The sequence below is a fragment of the Falco rusticolus genome, chromosome 3, assembly GCF_015220075.1.
Source record: "Falco rusticolus isolate bFalRus1 chromosome 3, bFalRus1.pri, whole genome shotgun sequence".
Lineage (NCBI taxonomy): Eukaryota > Metazoa > Chordata > Aves > Falconiformes > Falconidae > Falco > Falco rusticolus.
The window spans coordinates 27,047,722-27,062,557 of NC_051189.1; the positions used below are offsets into that span (position 1 = coordinate 27,047,722).

The 14,836-nt window shown below is 49.6% G+C and overlaps 1 protein-coding gene across 1 annotated transcript; it reads right to left on the reverse strand.

Annotated features, from left to right (window-relative positions):
• Positions 1–7,575: 7,575 nt before the first annotated feature.
• ODF1 (outer dense fiber of sperm tails 1) lies at positions 7,576–10,344 on the reverse strand. The gene is made up of 2 exons (XM_037379060.1): positions 10,103–10,344; positions 7,576–7,888 (listed from the first exon to the last, which is right to left on the reverse strand). Exons 1-2 carry the CDS (start codon positions 10,342–10,344, stop codon positions 7,576–7,578), a joined length of 555 nt encoding a protein of 184 aa, XP_037234957.1.
• Positions 10,345–14,836: the final 4,492 nt, after the last annotated feature.

Here is a 14,836-nt window from a genome sequence, read left to right on the forward strand (position 1 = left end):
CTCTGTTTTATTTTGGTGCTTTAATCTAATGTGGAGCGTCATTCTTGGTGCACACTTTGCATACCCGTCCTAGAAGGCGGCCACCATATTACCAGGAAGTCAGCTGCACCATGCTGAAAATATCATTGTGCTAATCGGGCACCCGATCTAGTCTGGAAGGCTTGGAGGTTGTGTGGGCCAGTCCCTTGGGCTATTTTTAAATATTGGGGTGAGGATCACATTACGCTGCTGCATTAATATCCATAAATCTCTACGGGTGATAGCCCTGGATTTGGACCTAAGTGCCCGGCTCTCTAGGCACACCGAGCAGAGTAGCCAAGGAGGGATGGGGACCTCATTGGGGCTGGTGAGTTGTTCACACTTTCCCCAAGATGACAGAGTTTTCCACATGCTTTGCTATTCAGTGGAGCACCTGAAAGCACAGTGAAGGAGTTTCCATCACGAGCTGTGATGGACCACAGGTGGTGTGAGCATGGTTCTGAGCATGCTGTGGCCAAAACACCCTGCCTGGCCCTGCCGACGTGGATGCTCACAGCCCTGTCACCACGGGCTTCTCTGTACTCAGCGTGCGCCTGGCTCTGAGCAGTGGCACTCACTCCTGGGGGTATAAGTATCTCTCCGTTACTCCAAGGGGATTAACTTTGCAGGTGTTCACAGTAATGGTGCAGTTCTGCTGTGCACAGGTGATGTCCCGGGAACATAAAGTGATCAGGGCTTGCCACGAGTAGGCCCCGAGTGCTGGCATTGTTATTGATTCCCTCTCGTTTCTATTGTCCTGCAGCCTTACTGTTTTCTGCAGTCAGTAAAACCTCAGCAAGGCTGCACGACTGGCACTATGTTCGGGTTTTATTGCCTGCTACTTAACATGCTGTTTTCAATTGTTCTCTTCTGCTGCCTCTCCACCAAAGGATGCTCTTTGATTTTAATAATTTATCTGCATGTGCTCCTTACTCCCAACTTGCTCTCAAACTTCACATCTGTTACACTTGTCACCTCTACTGCATCCTGTATGTTCTCCTTATATTTAAACACTTTTGCAGGTAACCAAAGAGAGGAAGAAGCCAAGGCACACACACAGCAGTGGGAATTGCTGCTCAGCATGGGACATGGCTGCTGGCCGGAGCAGGAGGCAACAGCCTCTGCAGCACCTTGGAGATGCTTTGACAAGGACTCTGCTCAGGCTTTCGCATCTTCAGTGCACCTGCTTGGCCCCAGTCCCCCCTCTTCTCCATCCCTCTTGTGTTCCCCCACTGAGCACAGAGCCTTCCCTCGTTGCTGGCGAGTGCTGGGCTCTGGCAGGGGTCTGTCCCAGTGGCAGCCCAAACCACCGGCTCCCGCAGGGCTGCAGCACTTTGCCTGCTGTGAGGCTGCTCGTCGCTGGGCTGTGAGCATGCTGGCAAGCTCTCCTGCTCTCTCTGCCTCCCCATTGACATAACTTTTGGCTCAAATTCTCCTCAAACTGCTTATCAGGCCACAGTCTGCATGCTCTGGGTGGTGTTCCTAGCTCTGTGTCTGCAGGCAGACAACCCTATGCCCCACAAACATGGGGCACGGGGCAGCTGGTGACCCCCCCGATGACAAGCCTGGGGCAGGGGGAGGTGCGAAGGGATGGAGTGAGCACCATCACCACTGGCCATGTGTGCCAGCTGCTGCGAGCCCTTGAGCTCAGCCCAGACCCAGGACCCACCTAGGCTTGGGGGCTCAGACCTCAGTGGGGGGCAGATTTTGTTTTCTCTTTTCGTATGTTTTAAAGTGCCACATCCACTCGTGTGACCGTGAGGCAGAGCCCTGGCTGTTCTCCCTTTTGCAGGCTTTTCTGCACATGCAGGCATGGATGCACAAAGCTATGCAAAAAAACCCAAAACAACCCACAAACAAACATAAAAAGAGTTTGCATTTTATTTTACCGGCAAGTTAAAATCTGTTCTAGTGAGGTGTGGGGAATGATGATTTTCCCTGCAATTCAATTAATGGTTTACAGTTTTTTTAATTATAGCATTATTCTTGCTTGTAGGCCTTTCAAGACTACATGCAACACCCCAAGTTAGGGACCAGCACAAGGGGCCAAAGAGCTGAGAGACCACGTATTATTTGTAATTAATGTTGAAACTGAGAAGGACAATTACATGGGTATGATTTCACACCACCTACATATAATAGAGCAAGCAGGAAGATAACCTCAGGGGCAGCCAAGCGTTTTTCACCTAGACTGGGATTTTGGCTCCATTTTTCAAGAGAAGAAAACCTCACACATCACTCGCCAAAAGAAAGGCCCAACCTATGGTAGCTGAAGTGGAGGAGGACAAACGGGATGATAGGGAGAGTTAGAAGGCAGGCAGAGATGGAAAAATAACCTTTTATTCAAGGGACTAGGGAAGGGACCTGCAGGGGGAAAGAGGAAGAGCAAGGGCCAGCGCCCACGCTCGCACGTGGAGGTGGCAGCTCCTTGATGGTCACGCTGGAAGGATCAGCTTACTCCTAACCTAAATTCAGTGCAGGATTATTAATGAGGTGACAAGTGCAGGGTGCAGAATGACAAGAAATCCACCAAGTCTTTGGTAGAGAGGCAGGCTTGAAGCCAGGGGTCCTGCTCTGTCTTCTAAACTCTTAGTGCTTTCTCCAGGGGAGATGACAGAAAACAGGCTTGGAAAGTTTATCTAAGAGTCTGGAGTGCCAACAGCTTAGTAGGGACAATGGTTAAATATAACTTTAAGCACAAATAAAACGGATGGATGAAGTTTCTCACCCCGTGTGGAAGGCAGCTGCACCAGTCCCAAAGCCTTGCCGTGCCGCTGCTCGGAGGACGAGGAACCGAGGCTTAGGCATGGGGCTGGCCCCTGCAACGGGCAATAATTTGCTCCTTTGCAGGAGCAGCTCTGCCATGCTGGCTACCACCCTCTGCCAGGGCAGGACCGTTGCTTGGGAGCAGCAGCACACCGGGGTGCCGCGAGGTGACAGCTGGGACCAACTGCTTTGCACCTTCCCACTAAGGTACTGCTCTCCCCAGTTTTGCAATAACGAGGAGAGAAACTACATTTCTACACAAACTAAGCCTGAAGAGCACTGCCTGGCTGTGGGAAAACCCATAGAAATCTGTAACTGAAGAGAGGTCTGGAGCTAGCATCCTCATATGACCTCCTGTTACAAATTCCTAGGGCTCTGGCTATTTATAAATGCCCAGTAAGGCTAGAGTTCAAGAACGCGCTAACAGTTTTAACTACAGAGCCAAGTCACCCTCTGGGGCACCTTCCTCATGTCAGGAAATTCAGAGAGGGTATCTGCTACACGAGGATGCTCCAAATCAGCCCCCAAAATGATTGATTGCAACAATGTGCTGCAGTATACATTAACCCCTGGAAGCCCCTATTGGGGTAATAGCTGCGGTAGGAAGCAAATGAAACTTGCCTTATCCAGGAGCTGTGTTCCAGGGGGAAGAGCTGCAGGATCAAAGGTCAACGTAATCCAGTGCAGAGACCTAACATGGTGGTGGTCTGTCACGAGGTCTCCTGCATGCCCAACATCACAAGCCACAGCGCTCTCTTGCCCGTCTCATTTGCTGTTAGCATTGCAAACAAAAATACTAGCTGCAGTGCGTGCCAGCCTCATACCAGCCTTGTAACGCCATCTTCATCGGGTTTGCTTTTAAGAAAAGTTACAGTGGTAAATTTTAAAATAAATAAATAAATAAATAAATAAAATATCTGCCACCTAGTGGCAAAGGAATTTATTTTATGGGAGATGCTGATGTGTGGGTGTGGTGTGTTGCATTAATGGTGGTTTTCCAAAGGTATTTTCACTTAGCAAACTCTCAGTTAAGCACTATGTGGCAGGTACAGATTTTGAGAACGTGTTCAGGTATGTCCCAAGGTATTTGCAGCATGGAGGTAGTCACAAAGCTAAGTGACTATCTGAGTGATTTGCTTCTATTACAGAAAAGGTCCTAAAGTTGCTCCTACCAGCCCAGACTAGCATTTGACAGGATATAAAATTAATTAGGAATTTTCTCCAGAATTCCCCCTAAGATGTGCCCCCTCAGCCTTCAAATCCTCTTTGAATGTAAACACTAGGAGTCCTAATCATTAGCAAAAAATGGCTCTTTGTAGCTCATTCCTGTAAGGAAAAATACAAACATAAGGAAAAAAAACCCCAGTTTTTCCTAAATTGTACTTTAATAACCGAAGCATACTTCACCGTGAATGTTTGTTCATGTCCCCTGGACTGCCATGCCAACCTCCCCGTGTCTGCAGCGTGAGGAGAAGGAGGAGAGGCCACAGGGGGACCCTGCAGCAAGCTGGGGGGCTGAGCGTGGCGTGGCCAGCCAGCAGAACCTCATCTTGGGAAGATGACAAAAGACCCAATGCTGTGTTTCTACCTCAGTACCATGTTGAGGGGGGGAGAGGGAATTACTGCAGCCAGTCCCAATGGCCACCTTCTCCAAGGGCACCGAAAACTTGAAAAAGAGGGCAAGAACAAGCTAAAAATAGTAAAGAGTTGTACATTGGGTCTTAGAGTGAGAAACTTCAGAATTCCAAGATTGAAAAGGGACTTGCTGACAATGTAGGAACAGTTCATAGCTGCTACTGAATCACTACCAAGTCCGCCTCTGAGGGCTTTTGTCATCTGGCAGAGAGAAAAAATAAAAAGAGAACTGATGATGCCAGACAATCTTGTGTTAGTAACAAGGCATGACATTTAATTATAAGAAAATAACCAACTGGAGCAAAATACAGAGAGTCTGCTGAAGTCTTCAAATAAAGACTAGGCACCTTCCTGGAAGTCGGGCTTCGGGCAGTTTGTTTGTGGTATAAGACAACGTGAGATTAGGCCAGATGATCTGGCAGTGCCTTCTGGTCTTGAAATCTGGGAATGAAGTCATACCCATCAATAGCCTTGTTACTCGGGAGTGTAATTTGGTGTTAGGAGCCTAACTTAGGAACAAAGTGTGAAGAGCATGTGTTAAGGATGAGCAATAAGGATAAGAGCAGCCATCGCCAGCCCTGAGATCGCTGCGGGACTCGGTATATTCTGCAAGTCTGAAGTCACGGGTAGATGGGAGGTGTTGAAATGTGTTTTCTTTTCTGCACGCTTAGACAGCTTCTGTAGAAATAGTTACAAAGTGCCAAGACTACATCCCAAAGGGGCTCCGGTTTTACTACTCTGTGGGCTGTTTTGTAAGAAGATGGTGTTCCCCAGGGGTCCATGGCATCCCCAGTCCCCATGCCAGTGCTTGCTCTCATGGGAGGCTCCCTTGCAGCCTCCTAGTTGAGGTGTGGTTTATTTCTACACATCCTCGACCAACATCAGCAGAATCAGGCTACCTGTGCATGGGCAGCCTTTCCGTATATAAAAGAGACTATAAGAAAGATGGAGAGAGACTTTTTACCAAGGCCTGTACGGACAGGACAAGGGGTTTTAAACTGTGAGAGGGTAGATTTAGAATGGACATAAGGAAGAAAATTTTTACGACAAGGTTGGTGAGGCACTGGCACAGGTTGCCCAGAGAAGCTGTGGATGCCCCATCCCTGGCAGTGTTCCAGGCCAGGCTGGATGAGGCTCTGAGCAACCTGGTCTAGTGAAAGATGTCCCTGCACCTGGCAAGGGGTTGGACTAGATGACCTTTAGAAGTTCCTTCCAACCCAAATCACCCCATGGTTGTATGGTTCTATACTGACCCAGCTACACGTCAAGTCCATAAAGCTTAAAATTTATTATCAGCTATTTTTTAAGCGTTAGCTGGATGCTGAAAACATGCCAGAAGCAGCTCATTTCTTGCACCAAAGTTGAATTACCGAGCTGGTTACGGTCAAGTCAAACTGATCCTCAACATCTTGCTGGGACGTTTTACTGCAGGAGTGGTTTTACAGTGGTGCTGGTTTTGGGGAGATGCTTGCAGTGGGCTGCCCCAGGGGGCTGTGTTCGCTCAACAGGAGGCCGAGGTGCTGCTGACTTTGCCAGCCTGGTCTAAATGGCATCAAATCGATGCAGAAGACTGCTCTGAGCCTTTTGAATGCATGAGCAGGGATGGCTTTGCTCCTTGCTGGAGTATGTCTCCAGCCGGGAGGAGCAGGGGGCAGCAGAGCTGGGGGTCTCCCCAGTCATGGCGCTCCCAGCCATTGACTCAATGCTTTGTAACCCATCCCCCCTGATTCACCACCTTCACACAAAAGTAAGGCTGGCTGTTTGCAGGCTCAAAATAAAGGACAGGCTTTGTTTCCTTCAGGTGTGTTTCCAGGGTAATATCCCTGCTGCAGTAGAGGGTGGGAGCCCTTGGCACCGGGGACCCCTTGGCTGCTGGAGGTGTGTTGCCCCAGCAGTGTGGGGGTCCCATGGGAGCCACGTCCCCCCGTTTGACAGTAAACAACTGTGTTTCTCAGCCAGGCTAATGGCAGGGGACGACACCCCACTCTGAGGGGCTTCAAGTGGGCAGCACACCTGCGCGACACCAGCCCGCAGGCCATCCACCCTCTCCCCTGACAGATTAATGTTGGAGGTTTGTTTCTGTGCCAGCTCAACCTAAAGCATGAGGTTCCCCACCAGAAAAATCTGCTGTGGGGGAGTGCACTGCAAAAAAGAGGGGGCAACCTTCCTCCCTCCAGCCCCAGGGGCTCACGAAGCCTCAACCATGCAGTGCTTGCTGGAGAGATGGCTGGCACAGGCAGCTTGCAAAAGCAGGCATCGGGCATATTGTCTTTTTATGTGCCTTTCTGCAGTCAAAGCGAATGCTGCTTCCTGCAGGAGTGCATGCCCAAGCGCTGAGGCCAGGGCAGCAAATGCAACCCCCCTGCAAGGCTGTTCCTTGTCCCTTGGTGCCACCCCCATCCTGCTGATACCTGTGCTCAGGGAGAGCGAGGGCTGTGGCTATGTGAGGTCCCACTCTGGACCTTAAATTTTTCTATATTATTACTTGGAAGAAATTATATTGACAATTCTCCTCTTCCAACTGAGAAAAGTTTTCTTATTCATTTGGAGCTATTGATTCCTATAGCAGGAAATGTTTTAGTCATTCTCTCCTCAGCTGGTAAGCCCGCTGCATTAGTCCAAACATCTCTGTCCTTTGACCTCAGCTGGGCAGCCTCTGCAAGAGCCAAACCAAAGGGACAAATGGCACAGCTTGGGTTTTTTTGGGAGGAGGCTCCTCCCCTGGAGGTGTTTATTATCAAGGTTTTCTTCCCAGAAATATCCTACAGCTCAAATAGAAGTGGCGGGACTGAGGGAAGTTCCTTTACAGAAATGTGCCTGATTTTAAGTGGTACCTTCCAGGCTCAAAAATCCATGATACCGTACACCACAGTGACAGCCACCCTGAACCACGTGGCCTCCAGCTGTGCCTTTGGTACCCAGGCAAGCGACCAAGCCAAGCATGCCCCAAACCAGCTTTGCATTTTCCTGCTGGCATCCCCCTTTTTGCCCACCGAACCCCTTCGAAATGAGGCTCACACACATCTGCTCAGAGTGCTGTCTTTCATTCTGGAAGAGGCCTGAAGACCTGCTGGCACACCGTTAGACCTAAAGCGGACGGGTAGGAGGGATGCAGCAGAGGAATGACTGTGCCTGGCTGCTGCTCCTGGCTGTGGCTCAGCAGCTCAGGAGATAAGGGCAGCGCTTGTGTGCCGCTGCGATCTTCACAGTGCCATTGGGTCCCAGTGAGTAGGTTACCTCGTCCTCCCTCACCCCTGGCGGCAGGCTGATTTCCTTTGTGATGCTTCTGTAGTTATACTCCTTTGCTCTTGCAGTGGTGCGTTCCTCCTTGTGCTCCGCTAACACCTTCACCTTCCCATCTCTTACTGTTACAGTGACTTCCTTGGAGTCAAAATCCTTCACATCCATCAAAGCCAAAAACTTGTGATCATGGGAAGAGTTTGACATCCCGTTAAGACTTCTTCGCATTCTGGAATAAAAATCAGATGACAGTCTTTCAGTCCAACTCACAGATGAATGGGTGGACCATCTTAAGGACAAGAGAAGTATATAGGAAACTATTGGATCCATCCTCATGCTGATGCACAGCACTTGAGGTGGTGTCTGCGCCATCAGAAGGAGCTCCCACCTGCACACCACAGTAGCCAGGACTATTTCAGTGTCCCCTCTTGAGATGGGCTAATCGTGGAGCTGAAAAGTTCTTTCACCTAAATACAGAGAAGCCAGCACTCCTCTTCCACATGTACATATGCCCACAAAGCCGTGTGTGTCCATCTTACACCTTGCCCTACATTCTAAATGGATAGTTACAATACATCACATTTTCCAGTTAGGAGTTTTGTTTAAAGCAATCGGTGGATAGGAGACACATCTGGCAAAAAAATCTAAAAAGTTCCTGCAGAGGTGGACTGGAGCCTCCCTGAGCCATTAAAATGGTTTCTGATTCTGTCAAACAGTGACTCTACTCACCCAGGAGGTTGGCCTTTATTCAGACGATTTGTAAAGCAGGCAATGGAAGGGTCACCTCAGTTAAAACAGTTAAACTGGGCACAAGGCACCAAATCAAAGAGATGATGGGAATGATGGGAAAGGAAATAGGGCAACAATGAGGGAACGGGCATGACCACAAAGGGGAGAAATCCCTAATGAGTGGTGAGTGGTTCGTTAGCAAGGTACACCCATCCCGGCAATTCTACTTAAAGCTCGCAATGATTCAACCTGGTGTGGTGGTTTTGGAGTGCGTTGTCTGTGTGAGCTGGCTCTTCTACCTGCCCCTTTAGCCTTTTTTCATATTGCTGGTTGGAGGAGAATAAATGTTCTTATGAAAGCTGATCCTTCCCAGTGTTTTCTGTGGGAAGGGGGTGCCTGAATTTCCCCCTGTGATGGGCTGAAATCCTGCTGTGGTTTCAGATGGCAGTGACATGGACTTGTGTTCCAACCAGTAAGTTGTCCCGAGTGTGGCAGTGCTGGGGAGCCTGGCACTCAGAGAGAGCATGCCTTGGCATCCCATGGCCCATCCTGAGACCCCCAGCTTCCACTGAGACCGAATTTCCATTTCTTCACTGGGATTTTGTTGTGCAATGATTCTGCAAGTGGATGCTGTGCCTGCCCAGCTCTGGATCCCAATGTGCTGGTGAAAATCTGGACACAGACACCAGTCCTGTAACACCTGGGATCTGAAATTCACTGCTCAACAGCCCTGCATGAGCTGCAGCTGCTGGGTAAGTTTAAAGTAACCTCACAGCAACTTTCGGTTTTGTTGAAGTCAGTGTAAAATTAACTCGGGGGTCAAGCTTGTTTTCCTTTTCCCTCTAATGCTGCTGCACGCAGCAGGTGACACAGACATGGCAAGCTGTGTGATGGTACTTGCTGCTCTGTGGGTAATGAAAGCGTCACAGTTGCCAGGGTGAAGACCTCATCATCTCCAGGCGCAACACAAGAGAACTCAAACAGAATCTTGAGTTTGGGGTGAAAATACCAATGCCTCAAATGCAGCAAAAGACTCCCACCGCTGCTGATGGCCAAGGGACTTCTTAGCCCTTGGGGTCTGTCAGCATTTGGCTGTGCCTTAATGTTAAGATTTTATCATTCGACAGCTCCCTTCCTGTAGGGGCTACCTTTGGGGTTTGTGTCAACTAGAGTCCAACCTGAACTCCATGAACAAAATAAAATCATCACACCAGTGGTCAAAATAGAGATGTAGGAATCCTGACACCTATTCCTCCTACTGTATAAGGTATGAAAGTATGGACACATGTCTGTGGTGCATCAGTGCTGCACCCAGCTGCATACAGGAACATTTTGGCTACTGATGAAGGCAAGTACATGTTTACCAGACTTAAACTGAATTGATGTTGAAGATGGACTTTGTTCCACAGCTGAACAGCTTTGGATCTAGTTGTGTACTTTACTGTAGACACAATTTGTGAGATGGTTAGTATCACAATGCCATGGCCCAAACCCTTTCTGGCACAGGAGCTGCCTGCATGGCTCCTCTCGGGCTGCCTGGCTGCACAAGCCGTGCCTTCCCATTCCCCTTTCAACTCATTTCTCCAGAAACGGCTATTTGTCTCCTTTCCTGCTTCTCCGCTTCCACTTTTGTTCCTGATGCCGATGCTAACCCTCCCTCCATCCTGCCTTAAAGGGTGCCGATGCCCGTAGAAAGCAGGCAAATATCTGTTACCTGCTCAGTTCTTGCTCCATGTCCAGCCTTGCTGTGAGGGACCCTCTCTCCCAGGGGCGAGGATCGCGCTGGCGCGAGCAGCAGGAGCACAGCGCCGGGCTGCATGGGGAGGGCACAGGGAGCAACTTGTGGAGCTGCTGCAGGTACTGCCCCAGCAGCTCCATCTGCCTCTTTATCTCTCTCTCCACATGCCTCAAATCCTGCTTGACCTTTTCCAAAAGGCAATTGTGCGACATCTTCATATAGCAAAGCGCATCAGGGCAGAAGCGTCCGTGGCAGCCTGTGCTTGTGGCGGGGGGGGAGGGGGAAACTGCCTTGAGAGTTTTGTCTGGAGACGAGTGTGTGAGCAGAGCCGCAGGTGCCCTTGCAGCCTTCCAGCTGGCACCTTGTGACATCATGGGTCTGCTGACACGTCACAGCTCCAGTCGCCATGGGAAGCGCAGCCCAGGTCCGTGCACAGCTGCAGCTCCCACCCAGGGACCAGGGCAGCCTGTGGCAGGGGCACACGCCGGGGGGCTTGGGGCATGGGGGGTATGTGTGCAATGGCCGGGCGGTGGAGCCATGGGCCATCAGGAGCATGACCTGGGTGCAGTTTCAAGCACAACACTCCTTCAGCACGGCTGCTCACACCGTCCCCTGCTCTCCTGCCCCGGCACACCAGCACAGAGGGAATGCAAGCCACCCCTCCCCGCTCCCAGGCAGAAATCCCCATCAATAAAGCCCACGTCTCCACTCAGGTTTTCAAGCTTGGTCTCCTCTTGAAACTCGTGGGGATTCCCATTCCCAGGGCCTGACCACCACTGCCTTGGGAGAAGGGAAACATAGACCCAGCAGGGGGCTGCTGGCAACCTGCTGCAAACCACAGCCCTCTGCAGCCTTCCCCCTCCTCACTGCCTTTGCTGCTGTTCACCACAGCCTCGAAGAAAAGATGTAAATCAAGGAGACCTACAGTTGCTCTTTACATTTTCCCTCTTCCTGCAAGTGCTTTGCATGAGGTGTTGGATGCGCGATGCCTACACACGCTGTTGGCTGATGCCCAGCACGGACTGCCATGGTGTTAGGCAAAGGTGACCAGAAGCCTTGGCCCGAATACACATCAGGATGGTCTGCGGGGTGCTGGCACCCCAGGGAGCACCCCCAGTTCCCCCAGTGAGTGCCAGGGAAAGGCAAGGTGCTCACCACAGCTCCCGCACAACTTCTCCCTGGCAGAGCACCCTGCCTCCCCATCCTGCTGGCTCTCTTCTCACAGGGTTTTCTCCAGTGGCAACAAGTTTCAGATGTGAATGCAAACCTGCTGTCCCCATCAGGAACTTCTCCCTGTGCTTGTTACTTTTTTTTTTTATTTTTTTATGGGAAAGACACAGCAAATGGTTAAAGATGTCCAGAAATGGAAAGTTCTCTTTGCATCCCTTACGGTCAGCTGCAGTTAAGGTACTTCTGGGAACATTTTCAGAACATGCAAATTCAAAAATATTTATGTCCCTGCTCTCACACCATGTTAAGCAAACAAGACACTAAGAAAAGCAGACCCAGGTCTTTGCTCCCCACCTTACAGATGTTACTCCACAGCTTTCTCTTGCTCATGCATCAGAACAAGGTGCTGCCTTGGCAGGAATAGACAACATGAGGATTTCAGATGATGGAAGACAGCAAAAAGGATGCTGCATCCTGCAATTATTTTACAGAGGACACAGGGCACGTGCCGTACACAGGGCACCGCTGCAAGCACTTATCTGAGCTGACAGCTTTACCTTTGCAGATCCTTTGTCTGCTGGGATCTGTTGCTTGCTTGCTCAGTGAGCTTGGGCAGGGGTGCTCGAGTCATCAGCTCCTGTTTTGAGGACTCCTGACGCCATCGTGTCCTGTCAGGCTGTTGTATCAGTTTTTCTTGAGGATGACATGCATAGGTTTCAGTGTTAGTGATGCTCATGGCATGGAGGGATTTGCCTGGCTCCCTGAAAGGTGCTTGTGGTGTACTTTAATCGCAGGCAGAGTTGGCACCAAAATCTCCTGGGTTTAGTACTGCCAGAAAAACTAAGAGAAGACTACAGGAGTGGGGAGTGCTTTGTATTTGGGGGAAATCTGGTCTTTAAGGCTTGCAGTGGATCAAGTACCAGTGAGAATGAGTAGTCCCTGTGCATTTAAGAGAGCAGGAGAAGACCCCTTGGGAACCCGGGAGCTGCTCCACCCTGCTGGCACCTTCCCATGGAGGAAATGCCTTCCACAATTATTCTCCGTATCCAAAAGCCCAAGTAGTCCAAGACAAGAAAATATCCCCTGAAGCATCAAGGGAGGTAAAGCCAAGCTGGCGCCAGGGGCTGTTCCCGCAGGGATGCCTGCCTGAAGGGAGCCGGACCTGCCGGCGGCTAAGCAGGGAGTGCAAAAGGGGACCCCAAGGACCACAAAGGGAAACAGGTGACATCCCAGGTTGCACAAGACCACGTGAGGCTTCCTGTTGGATACCGCTTACACTCAAACATTGGTATGTTACATGCAAGAATAAATTAACACATGCAGATAACTTTACATAACAAATTACATTTACACATACTAGCAATGAAAAACCTTTGTTAAAAGTCAAATGCCTAATACATACTTACAAATACCCCAATTCCCAGCAACAATACCCACCATCAGCTTCTGTCCCATCATCTCTGCTAAGTGCTGTAGCCCAAGACACAAACCGTATTCCTGCAGACTGGCCTGTGACACAAAAGCTGATCCCAGCCTCGGCAGCACCAACACCCTGGTCTCTCAGGCATCTGCAAACTGGTGAGCTGGGTGATGTGTTGTTTTCCCAAGGTGAAATATGAGTTTAGCTTTTCAAATAAATCAAAGCAGCCAGCTTATTTTTTATTGAATGGTAGTTTCATGACCAAAAAAAAAAAAAAAAGGCTGCTTTCTTACTCATAAAAGGCATCACTTTTTCAGTATGAAGACAAATTTTTTATTTAAAAGCTGAATTCAAAGGCTGTCAACACGTGAAGGGTCCCTCCTGTATGAAGTCTGTATACCTTTCTGACAGCAGTATTTTGTCTTTAAAACTCTGACACTTTCTAGTCTCTTTGGTTCCACATGAAAGAGTCTTTCAGGAGGTCTCTCTTGCATGGTGAGAGTCTGAATCCTTTATTTCACAGAGGAAGTTTTGTTTGCCAAGTCCCATCCGAAGAGACAAGATCTGGAGCAGACCGCTCGAACAGAGCATCAAGCTAAATCTCCATGTCAGAGCCCTGGGCGTATGGACCCCAGGAGCCGTTATGCAGCAAAGATGCTGAACACTAGGACGTGTGTCAAAATAAAATTTCCACAGGAAAAGTAACGGGTTGAAAACAATTTGAAGTTAAACCTCCCTGGTGCATGAAATCAGGGGGTTTGGGGATTCACCATGCACCTCACTGGAGAGCGGGGAGGCTTTGCAGGCAGGGGTGCTCACAGGATGCTTCATCCTTTGGGATGCATCTTTACGCCAGGGGATGTGAGCTTTTCCCCCAGGCATGATCACACAGGGAGTTTGTTCCCAGACCTGGAGAGCAACAGCATGGCCTACTACCCTGAGCACCGACCAGAGGGACCTGCATCCAAAATAAAATCAGAAGGCATCACCCCACATTCCGCTCGGATAAGTAGGTGCCTGTGGATATTAATCAGCCAAGCAGCGATTCGCTGCTCTGCTGCTCTGCCCCTCTGCCCCCTGTCCCATCCCACCAGCACAGGCTGATGCGCAGCGTGCGGCACCACTCCTGGCACGTGGTGACCCTGCTTTGGGAACAGCGTGTGCTTTTCCTTGTCTTACTGTGTCCTGAAACCTGCCAGGGAATCCTGCGGTAGGATAAAGCACCGTGCCAGCGAGTGCCCTCTGTGGAATCAACCCAGGGGTAGCAACACTGGGTTTACAGAGACTTCCCATAACACTTGCATGTGGAGCTGCTCATTCCCAAGGGCACTGTCACACCAGCTGCATATCTGCACTTATATTTGCAATCAGTGTTTAAAAATAATAAAAACCTACGTGCAGGCAGGGCATTTTTTTAATGCTCTGAAAACCAGGCTGTAGTTTTTAAACCAAAAGGAAATACATGGCTTTAAAAGCAATTTGTAGCCTTGTTTCCCTTTACTGCCGCAGCTAAGCAAGAATTTTATGCTGGCATTGTGCTTTTTTCATGCTTCTAATGCTGTTTTTAGGTAAAACCCCCACACTTTAAGTCTTCGGTCTTCCCCAGGCAAATCATTCACTTTGCACTTGTAAGGGATGGATGGCAGCTAGACTAGAAAACAATAGTTATTTTTCACTTTATGGTCTTGCTATAAAGATCTACATGGTGATAATCCTTACTGTGACTTCCTAGGGGTTGAGCAGAAGTGTGCACTTGCTTTGCCTGTGACAAGCGTCTCCCTTGATCATACGTGCTTGAAAACACTTTTGGAAGGCAGCTGCTACCTCTTTCTAGCATTTACCACTGCCCGCAGATGACAGCAGCCAAGTATTATAAATGTAGTTTCAGCATTCTCAGTCCTACATGATCGTTTCCAGTACTGTCCCCATAGAGTTTACTGTCTGTGGCTGTCATTTTCAGGAAAGGGACCTCAAAAGCATTCAGAGGAGAAAGACTGAACTTTCCTGGCAAATGATGGCAGCGGATGGGTTGCCTGGTATCCCTTTCCAGTCTTTCACTCCCCTTGAGTGCTGGTGTTACAGAAAACCCCACAGCCTCATTGGTTCAAAGGAGTCAGGTC

Excerpts from the sequence above, each read along its gene's own strand:
- ODF1 (XM_037379060.1), bottom strand. The coding sequence starts at position 10,344 with ATGAAGATGTCGCACAATTGCCTTTTGGAAAAGGTCAAGCAGGATTTG. Across the intron at positions 7,889-10,102 it reads ATGGAGCAAGAACTGAGCAG|AATGCGAAGAAGTCTTAACG; the intron begins GTAACAGATATT and ends TTTTTATTCCAG.